We start from the raw sequence: 11,283 nt of genomic DNA, 5'->3' as shown, positions 1-11,283 counted from the left end.
CAGGGAAACCTTAGCAGCTGTGGAGGTATGAGGGGTTTCCTTGAACCTGGTTGGAAATGCAAAGGAGCTAAGTAATTGGTACTGTGGTCTGCATGAGAAGGAGAAAGCTGCAAATATCAAAAGAAAGAGTTTTCGGAAAATCCCTGCGGGGGGGGGGCGCATTTCTTGGAAAGGCAGGCTGGACAGTGTGAGCAAAGGAAACTGCCCCTGTTTGATCCTACCATGCCCAGGGAAACAGGGTCCTCTGGTTTCTGATGAATAAACAGGACAGCACCAAAGAACACTTGCTTCAGCAACAATTTCTCTGCCTAATGGAAACACCAGCAAAGCCTTATGTGGCAGTTAACTGCTCAGGTCAAACAGTGCATTCTTCAAAGGCTTCACTTGCAGTGCTGGCTCCAATTTTTAAAAAATCGTGTATTCTGTTACCCAGTAGGCAACTTCAGCCACTGGATCACTGCAGGGACCATCTTGCCTAGGATTCCTTTCCTTATAAAGTCTCCTTGTCTTCCTCCAGGCTGGACAGACAAATCAACAGCAGCTGGCAATGGTGCTGCAAGCTTAGGTGGAGTTTAAACCCCTCTGAGCTGAAACAAATTGAAAAGGAGAGCCCAGCCCTTGAAAGGCCAAACACAAGCAAAGTGAGAGCTTCCTCAGCCAAAGCTGTGGTGCACAAGGAGACTGGCTTCAGGCAAATTTCAAGCACCTTCTAAGGAGAAAGGAAGGAGGAAGCATGCTGTCAGCTGCATACTTGCTCCTAGAGATCCTGCCACTCCAGCCCTCAGCACCTCATACAGAGCCAACCAAGTATCCCTCAGGGTGCTGCACCCCACACTTTGGAGAATGCAGCCTTCCATTACTAGGGCTAACGGAGGGAAGCAGGGAGAGGACTGAATACATCCATACATCTAGCCTGGCCCAGCCCTGCTCCTCCCAATACAAGCGCCCACACTTAGGTGTAGTCAACAACCAATGTAAAATAGATTAACTCCCTCCCTGCCAACCTGCACATACCTCACTCTGAGGCCTTCCCTGCTATGTAACAGTTTGCTGTTGCAATGAATGTAGCTATGGGTTTGCTTCTATCAGCAGACTTGGTGGCAGAAAAACATCCATCAGCAGTCAGAGCTCCTGTTTCTGCACCCGCTGCAGTGGAACCCTTCCTAGCAGAGGTTATTTTATTACAATATACTGTATTGATTCTAAGCCAACCCTGAGTTTTCAGGTTCTGTTTTAGGAAAACGAATCTTTCGCCCTGAATATAAATTAATAACTACAGGCAAATTCCTTCAACTGCTACTGCAATCCCAAAATCCAACAGAATCAAATAACCAAGCAAAGGATCCATAGGGTTAAATGCACTGAAATGCTAAAATAAAAACTGCATAGAAAAAAAGCTGATTTAGTATCTTTATTGTATGCACTGCAAGTACAAAGGTCTAGACTGTCAAGGGCCTGATTACATGCCAACCATGTGGATAACTGGAGCGCAATTGTATGGCTCTTTTGGAGGGAAAAAAGGAGGCATCACAGGCTCCCGAGGGCAGGGGTACAGTGGAATTCTTGTTAGAGCTACTCACAGCAATCTGCACAACACAGGACCTTGAGGCAGGGGTGGCCCAAAATGTTGGGCTTCCACTACATCCCCTGCTTCAGGGATGGATTGGATTCCCCTTAGGAACACAGGGCCTGGGCTGGCCAGTTTCCTGAGTCATCTCACCCCTGCCCTTGAGAGCCAGAGCACTTGCATTAAAGGGAGGAAGGAGTTATCTAACTCCCAGACTTAGCACCCCTATGTCAGCTTGGAATGGAGTATCTCAGCACAGCACAAAGAAGACTTTAGTCTGTACTAGCTTTTGACCAGCCTACTTCACTGCAATCCACCCTTAGAAAAGGCGCGGTATGCACAGACAGAGTTCCAGAATGCATGGAGAGGCCCCTAGTGGGGACCTGAGGGATTAAACACTCATTTGAGCATTAAATATGAAAAAAACACTATTGCTCTGGCATTACTTTATTTAAATCTGCAGACATTTCACTAAATAAAATACGTGGGTAGCATTAACTGTACAGAGACAAAGACAATAACAACAATTGTTCCTTACTCCCTCACCACATGCACACTAATTTTTCTTTTCCTGAACCTGCTTTCACCTTCCTGGCACAGCCTGTCTTCTGGGGGACACAAGGGAAAAATGAAGCCTTGAAGCAAGCTTTGCAATCAAGGATGGGTTAGAACAAAGAAAGAAGTACATTCTAGGGCTGCTCCCAAGGGAAAAAAGGGGGTAAATACTGAGCTCCTTTGTTAAACAGGGAACCTTTCAAAGTAAAAGACACAATATTTAAAAACACAAGCAGCAAGGAACTCTCTCATGCATTGCACAGTTGACCTACAGAACTCACTGCCACAAGATATTACTGGGGCCAAGAGCTTAACAGTATTCTCAACAAAATATTATGCGTGGAGCGGGGGAATGGAAATATCCACAGTGGCATGAAACAAACTTTAACACATTAAAAAGAGAGAAAGAGAAACTCCTCAAACTTCAGGGCATGAGCTACCTGCCAACTAGAAGACCCAGTGAGAAACTTCCCCTATGAGCAGGCTACTCCATAACTATTCACCTTGGGGCTTCTTGCACCTAGGTTTGAAGCTGCTGGTACCAGACACTGTCAGCATCTGGATACCGACTAGATGGTCCCAAGTATGTTCTACTCTTCCAATTATGGTGTAACTCTGGAGAGCTTGAAAACTACCTCCTCCTACCATCTGCTATTGGGAAAGACCAATATTGAGATGTTCAAAATCCATATCTGAACAATGGGGCATGATACTAATACTCTTTATATAGACTGGGGGCCTGATCCTCGACTGCTGACTCCAATAAGACTCCCAGTCAGGTCAATCTCTGTCTTAGGTTTCCTACATCTGTCTCAATGGGATGTAAACATGGAAATTCAGGGTATTTTGTCTCTACTCAGGGCAGGATTGTTCCCCAAATGAGCCAAGAAGCAGTTAAAGAACCAGCAGACATTAGAAGGCAGAGATGACCTGGCCCCTTGGATTAACTGCTTAGTAGCATTGTAACTACTTCAGGGAATACTACAGAAGCATACTGTAAAACTACTGTTTATTCAGTAAAAACTAAAAGAATTGGGGTGCACCTGTCAGTCTCCATTTATTTACTCATCCTTCTAGATATATGACATGGAGCATACATTCTTTAGCAATGGTGAGAAGATGACTATTTTGATGGAGATAGAGCCTCTAACTAGAACCGAGTCATTTAGAACTGGGAATGGCAGTGAGGAAATCTTGGAAATACATGACTTTAAAAATGTAAGTACAATTGTTTTTTGCTAAAGCATCTACAGCTGAACAACTAGAAAGCACAGGGGCGGGTCACAACACAGGAGTGCTTTTATCTCTGTACCATTAGTTTGAATGCAGCATAACTTAAAAAGTTACTTCCTAACACAAGGGTGGGCAAAATGTGGCCCATGGGCCAGATGTGGCCCACCAAGCCATTCTGTCTGGCCCGTGGGCCCCCTAAAAATGTAGTAAATTAATATTTATCTGCCCCTGGCTGCCTGTCATGCGGCCCTCAATGGCTTGCCAAAACTCAGTAAGCAGCCCGCTGCCCGAAATAATTGCCCGCCCCTATAACAGTATGACCATCAGATGGTTTCTTTCAGTAACCTGTGGTTTTGGCCCAGTTTCTTATAAGCAAAAGTAATTGGTGCTCTGGTCCCAGTGACATGAGAAAAATCAAATGGGCTTCCCCATGTACTGTAGCCCTCCTGCACTGGGTATTAAACTTCAGGGCTGGGCTAGACAGTATTGGATGGGGGACCTCCAAGGATAAGATTTGGGATCTAGAGACCTTTATCCTCATGTATTTTGAAATAACTGATGAATAACCCTGAGGGGTAGATATAACTACTCCATTAGACAGAGGGAGAAACTGGGGCAGGGACAGGCTTAAATGACCTGCCCAACATCACAGAGAAGATCAAAGCTAGAAACAGAATCCAAGTCTTCCATTACTTTCATTGCCAGAGCAAGCTCTCAGGGACTTTAACCACTGCTTCCTCTTCATAATCATATTGTTCCCCCCAGGTGAATTCTTTCCAAGGCATAATTATTCTTCACTAACTGGCGAAGGATTCAATTTCACTGGGGCTACTTGGATGCTTAAAATGAAGCACATACTTAAGGACTTTGTTGGATTACTGTATATCCAATGTTCAGTGTTCAGTAAAATCAAACCCTAAGAGCAGTCCTGGATTGTTGCTTCCATAAGCCCTATGGTGGCTGCACTTGCTAAGACTGGGAAAACTAATTATACTTTGGACAGTGACATACAATATCCATGAGAAATAACATACAGTAAAATCTCCATCTGCTAGTCTAGCAGAAATTGAAGGCTAGATGCCCATAGATTTATAATGGCCATATTATAGTCTGCATGCATTTACTTATGACCACTAGAGCAGGTGACAGTTATATGGACCAGAGGATTGGAACAGAATTTTATGAATCCCTGCCTTTAGCCATTTGTAACTAGCCCTATTCTCCAAACCCACATATTGCAACATCCCTTAGAAAAAAATCTTTGGTACTTCTTAGAACCATTGCTGGACAGAATCCTGACAAAAGAGTGAATAATCAATTACATTTTTATGCTGCTATTTAAGCTTTTGTATTTCCTTCACTTGACAGTCTGTGTGTATGTGGCTGTTATTGCTTTAGGGAATAACTGGCATCTTTTTTGTGGGACTACAAAAATGCCTCATCAAAACTCAGACTAAAGTAATACCTGAAACTACAGAGGCCGAGATACAGGAACTTGAGGTATGTAAATAAAATATTATAAAAATCTGCATAAGCTACTCCATGTGAAACTAACTTTGACAAATTTCTCTGGAAAATAGACTAGTATTCTCACTGGAACTCCATCTTCTCCATCCTTCCCTATGAATTTGCTACTAAAACGTATGAGCACTGTGATGGTTTTATAAAGGTATCTTGTTACAGAGGCTTGTTGGAAAAATGAACAATTCAAAGATTGGATTAGACAGAAGACAGACAAAAATCCCCCTCAGCACAATACCAAAGACTGAGAACAATAATCCTGTTGTAGTCAAAAGGCCACAAGACAGCTCAAGACTAGCAGACACCAAGAATCAATCGAATCAGTTTTCCAATAAGGATCTGCCTTGCTCTCTCTAAAGGACTTATGCAAAATATGTGAATTAAAAAAGCAGCCACATTTAGGAAATGTGATTCAGGAAAGCACTTAAGCACAGACAGAAATCTCACAGAAGCCAGCAGAACTTCAACATGTGCTTAAAATTAAGCATGTACAGAAGTACTTTTCTAAATCACAGCCTAATTCCTGAGGGACCCTCCTTCTAAAGCTTCAGAAACAGATTTGTTGGTTGTTTCATGAGACTCTAATAGAGCTTTTGCGTTCTCATCATAAAAAAAATGACTTTACCTTTAACAAGACATTAATCGGGATAGAGAACGGAGGTGCAAAACCCAAGGAGATAAATTTAGACATAAGGTCTAGCAACATTTTTACTAGAACTCTACCTGGCTTTTGAAGAGGAAGAGCACACATGCAAATGCTGAGCAGACAGCCTTCCTTCCCCCCCACTCTCCAAAGTTTCTGCATCATCCTTTGGCAGCTGGTGATGCACAGTTTGCAGCAACAGAGGGAGAAGAAAGCCATTGAGAAGGTGAGACAGTGCGGCACCAACCAAATCATGGATCAGTGCCCCATGCTTACTTTCCTGTTTGTAGGGCATTTAGTATTTCTGAAAACTAAAACTGGGACTTACAGGCCACTTTAGACACAGAATAGGATTCAGGATGAACCATAAATAGATAAATAGATTGCAAATCCCAAGGTGCAGTGAAAAGGGCCATGGAGTAGGAGTTAATACATTTACAGTACAACCCGAAATCTCAGTTAGGCTTATCAGAAGAATGTCCTCCCAATACACTCAAGAAATGGCACAGACAGGGACTCTTTTGGTCAAGACATTGTATCCAGCCCAAATGGGGGGGCACAGTTTGAAGGAGGGGAAGGGTGGGCAGGGGATGCAATTTGAAAGATGATGCCAGTAAGCTTCTGGAAAACTCCATGCACTTTGGGACTGTGTAACAGCTCTGAGTAGACAATGCACTATATGGCTACAAGCAGCAGCACAAAAGTACACTGCATGTAAATAGAAATCCAGTTTCTGGAGCCCAAATGGAATCCCTTTATTACTGCACAAACTCTGTGCATGAAACTCAGCCCACTAAATACCCTTTCAGTGGGGAAAAATCTCCAAGGCCTGAAAAATTTTACAGTAGAATTCAGGTGTGCCGAACAGGACACCATGCCTACCATGCAAAATGGATAAAGAATCCATTTTTTATTGTGTTCAGTTTTCCAGGAAGATGTAGGTTTTCATGCTTAATCTGACCTTGGAGGTGATGCCCTGCCACAGCCAGCATCCTGGTCCTCATCTCTGCTTCTTTAGGAACCAGTCTCTCTCAATACCCTGGGAGCCAGATCAGACCCTTATTCCTTAGCTAATGGTAAGTCATCACCAAGGGAGACACATGTCTGGTGTGCAGTGCCACTGCATTTCTCCGCAGACAAAACAAGCAATGGCCATGGCAGATTACAAATGTTACCAGCATGGTCAAGGATCAATGCTTGGGTTTGCAGTCCACTCCAAATCAGGGCTGTGTAAGGACTGATACTGTCCCAGAAGTAGTTGAGCATATCCAATCATTCATGCATTTAACTGCACAACCTCCCTGCATTATAGGGAAGTGCTGTTTTCCAAATAGACACTGATGAGAGTAACAGTTAATGCACATTAAATCTAATACCTCCATTGTGAGGTACTAAAAAATGTGCATTGGCCTGGCTTAATGCTCATTAACTAATGTGCACACTTTTTAAGTGACATTAAATGTGCATCAGCCTATTGTAATGTGCATTAAGTAAAAAGCACAGCGTTTTTTTACATGATGCTTTAATGCACAGTAAAATAGAATCATAGAATCAATGAGTCGGAAGGGACCTAGACAGATCATCTAGTCCGAACCCCTGCCATGGGCAGGAAGGACCATGGGGGTGGGAGGGGTCATAAGACCCCAGCCAGGTGCCTGTCCAGTCTCCTCTTGAAGATTTCCAGGGAAGGTGAGAGCACCACCTTTCTGGGAAGCCTATTCCAGGCTCTGGCCACCCTTACTGTGAAGTAGTTTTACTGCTTAATAGGTAAATGTGCATTAAAGCACACATGTAGACATGCCCTAAGTGACTTTCTCCAGGTGCTGAAGGAAATGTGTAGTAGAGCAGGGAACTGAACCCAGTATCCCCAGGTCCCCATCCACTAGACCGGGGTGGACAAAATGCAACTTGTGGGCTGGATGCGGCTCACCAGGCCATTCTATCCGGCCTGCGGAGCCCCTAAAAATGTAGTAAATTAATATTTATCTGTCCCTGGCTGCCTGTCATGCGGCCCTTGATGGCTTGCAAAACTCAGTAAGCGGCCTTCTGCCCAAAATAATTGCCCACCCCTGCACTAGACCATCTTTTCTAATATCACGCCACCCAACACAGGATCCATCACCGATGTTACGAAGGTTTAGAGAGGCTTTAAACTTTTTTATTGGAAATATATAGTTTTATTTCTCCTTCAACAAGGCCAGGTTCTTTTATGATCAACAATAATGATAACCATTAAAATCATTATAAAAAAAGTATGCTGCACATTAAAACATCACGTTTTTCAGGTCTGGTGTCCTCAGCACTTCCATATCTGTAAGTGAAGGCTAAGCATTTCCATTAGGAAAAGGAAAGTCACAGGCAGGCCTTTGTAGTATAATATAGTCAAATATTGGACCTTGGACCTGCTTAATATTGCTTACACTGAACCTTGAGCACATGTAGAGATGTGGAGGAAGGTGAAAGGAGGAAAAAATTCTCTCAAAGCTGTTTGAAACTGCTTCCAGATTTATAATGCATGGAACACTTTTCAGAGTTGGATTAGCTGGCAGCAGGCAGGAGGTACACTAGAATTCATTACATGGGCCTCAATTTGGTTGAAGGAAGTGAAACCTTTTTTTTATTCTATAACAAGACTTTTCAGTTAAATGGAAATTTTAATGGAAAAAAAAGTCAGGTAGTCCTCAAATACTGTCAAATGGAATGTTTTCTTTTGAGTTTTGCCAAAAAATAGTTTTTAGTTATTTAGATAATGTTTGGTGGTAACCAAAAGATTTAAAAAATATTCTACACAAATTAAACACCTTCACAAAACATATTTAATATTTAAAAATCAGTTTTCCAAGTAGCTCTATATTTGTTCATTAATTTACTTTTTAGATACCACAAACATGCAGAAGTAGCACACCAGGGTTCTCCATATACACTGCAGTTTGCTCAGTGCAGTCCAATCCAATAATCTTTTTATATCATCTTTCATAAAATCTGAATGCCAAAAAACATTACCAAGCAATGTAATATAGGGGATGTGTACATTACACAAATCAGAGCTGCAAAGGAATCATGCAAGGAATAAATTAGCACTTGATCACAAAATCAGGAACAGAAGGAGAGAGAAATTAAGAGGTACAAGCAAGAAGAAAGCAGATGTTTTAATCTGAAGTTTGAAATGAGTTGGAGAAGTGATGAGGTGGAGGGAGGCAACTTCTTTCAGATGGCAGGAGGAGAAGGCTTTGGAAGTGAGATTCTGCAGGGGAGAGGTAGGGGGAGAAACTAGTACTGGACAAACAAAGGAAGTACAGAAAGCAACTAATTTGCTAACTCTCATTCAAATCAGGAACAACTCCACTGGAATTAGTTGGCATTACACCAGCAAAAGACCTAAGGTCAAAATTTGCCTATGAAACACAGTGGACAAAATTCTAGAGCTTTAAAAGCACAGTGCAACCTCTGAACTGCTCTAACTGGTTGAGGCAGAAGCAAGGGAACCTAAGGAGTTTTAGAAGGGGCATGAGGGTTAAAATCCAATATGCCAAATTGAAATCACATTCATTTTTCAGGGAAATGTCATTACAACAACCTACTTTGAGCAATCCATGGTCTGGATTCCAGGAGAAAAACCTATTGAAAACAAAGAGTTCCTAAAGAACTCCAAAATTTTTGACATTTGCAAGAATGTAACCATACACTGGATCCACCCAACTTTGATAACAGGTAAAATAGTCCATTTCATCCTTCCTGCAGCATGTCCCCCAAGCTGCAAATGCCTTAACCTACCCCTCTCTCCAGGAACAGCACTGTCTAGTCAACAACCTGTACTTGTCTTCCCTTCCTGAAGTCTTGCATGCTAAGACCTGGCATGGAAAAAGTTTTCACAGATGAGTTGCAAATCACATAAATGAATATAGACAGGTCCTTTGTTACAGCCATGACAAATCAACCACTGTTAGAGCTTGTCAGGCCTTTTGCCTGCAAAAATCCGATCTGTCTTTCATTAACAGCCCTCCACCACCCTGCCTTCTGTGGAATGGGTTCAAACATAACAAAAAAAAAGCATTTGTTTGTTGGTTCCTTGTAGGGGACAGTGCCAAACAGTTGGAATAGGTTAAGGGAAAGCAGAACATCTAGACTTTGTCACTATGTGATGTTAGACAACTCACCTAACATGTCAGTGGTTGTTTCCCTTCTGCAAAATGATAATTCGTTTTTTAAAACTCTTTGAAAGCCTCAGACGAAAAAGTATTAGCATACTGGAAAATAGTATTACATTATTTAAAAAGAGAACAGGAACTTGTGCTTGGACTGATAGCTTTTAAGAGTCTGGAGGTGAAGCAGAAAGACAGATGTTCTGCTGACAAGTCCAGTTAAACTGCAGCATGAAAATATCCACTGCCATGTAATTTAAAGCAAATTCCACCCACAAGCCACCTGACTGTACCACACTGTGATGACATCAAACATTACATCACTGGAACAAGTTTCACTTGGCTGAACACCTCACAGGTAGCATATTTTACCATTTGGGTACTATGAGTTGATTCAGCCTTTTACACACATCACGTTGTCCCTTGAGAAGGGGCCAATATTGATGGAAATTATACCTCTACATGTCATTCAGCACCAGTGCACACACCCAAAGAACACCAGTCTACCCAGCTGCACTGACACAGATTACTATCTCTTAGTATTTCATTTTCCATTCGAATTACAAAGTAACTTAATACTGTCTTTAGAGCCTAAAAAACACCTGCTTGCTGCACTTAACAGAAAAAATGTGGCTACTGAGTTCCTGAGTTAAGTCCTTTTTGTCTTGCTGTTTTCCATTGGCCATCATTAGGTTTCACAATTGGCATATCTGTAGCAGTGCAGGCTAATACCATTGTGGGACCATGAAGAAATGGGGCCTGGGTGTAAAATCTAAGACCTGCATTTACACTTAGTTAAACCTGTGTAATGCCAGCTCTCAGTGAGGACCAATTTCTTCCCCTGCTCATTATCATAGCAACACACCAGACATGTTTTCTCATTTTCCCGTTTGTATTATGTAGGAACATTGCGGGGGAGCGGGGGCGCGCAGGACATTGGGTGGTGTTTATTGTTGCTTTCAGGTTTCTTGGAGCACTCAGCCATATTATTTTAGAGGAACACACCATCCACAGCTTACCTTCCTAAGATCTTTCCTCAGCAGTTGCTTACAATGATTGTTTGAGCTGTTGCTTTTAGCTCCTGAATTCCATGACTTTGACAATGGTGGGGAAGATGATGTCCAGATTCTTGTGAACAAACAAGACTGGGACAAGGAACAGAATAAGCATCATGTGGATAAGGCAGCAAGGCCAGGGGCAAAACGCCAGGCTCGGCAGCTGACAGAAGAGGATCTTCCTGTAAATGACTATGTGAGTCCATGGGAATAATTACTGAGCAACTGTCAGTATCTAACAATGGGGCTGAATTTGTAAAGAAAGAATGTTAGACTATATAATATGGCCTGTTTGAAAACCTGTCTCTCACCTCCCTGCCTGACATAGGGCCCTGAACTATCTAAGAGAACAGTAAGCACTTCATTGAAAGACGAATCCCAATAAACAAGGATGAAATGAATTTGATGTGGAGCTGTCATACCAGTTGTTTAGCTACTGAAACGTAGTTAGCTCAGAGTAGATCATAATAGTTGGAATAATTCATCATTAACAAAATAGAGGTGTTGCTATCCTCTATCATATTTCTTAGTTTCATAGTTTCTAGAGTCGGAAGGGACCTGAGTAGA

The 11,283-nt window shown here is 42.2% G+C and overlaps 1 protein-coding gene across 2 annotated transcripts in view; it reads left to right on the top strand.

The window, feature by feature from the left end:
• The window catches only part of TNMD (tenomodulin), a 30,241-nt gene that overhangs the window by 15,112 nt on the left and 3,846 nt on the right, over nucleotides 1-11,283 (top strand). The window contains exons 3-6 of one of the 2 annotated variants that reach the window (XM_019521364.1): nucleotides 3,200-3,340; nucleotides 4,754-4,855; nucleotides 9,077-9,230; nucleotides 10,740-10,912. In XM_019521364.1, the coding sequence (XP_019376909.1) occupies nucleotides 3,200-3,340; nucleotides 4,754-4,855; nucleotides 9,077-9,230; nucleotides 10,740-10,912 (570 nt within the window). The remainder of the gene's footprint in view (nucleotides 1-3,199; nucleotides 3,341-4,753; nucleotides 4,856-9,076; nucleotides 9,231-10,739; nucleotides 10,913-11,283) is intronic. The other variant, XM_019521366.1, reaches the window with a different exon arrangement.

The sequence above is a fragment of the Gavialis gangeticus genome, unplaced genomic scaffold, assembly GCF_001723915.1.
Source record: "Gavialis gangeticus isolate Ggan-Ray unplaced genomic scaffold, GavGan_comp1, whole genome shotgun sequence".
Classification (NCBI taxonomy): Eukaryota; Metazoa; Chordata; order Crocodylia; family Gavialidae; genus Gavialis; species Gavialis gangeticus.
This window is presented reverse-complemented; position numbering and strand designations above follow the sequence as displayed.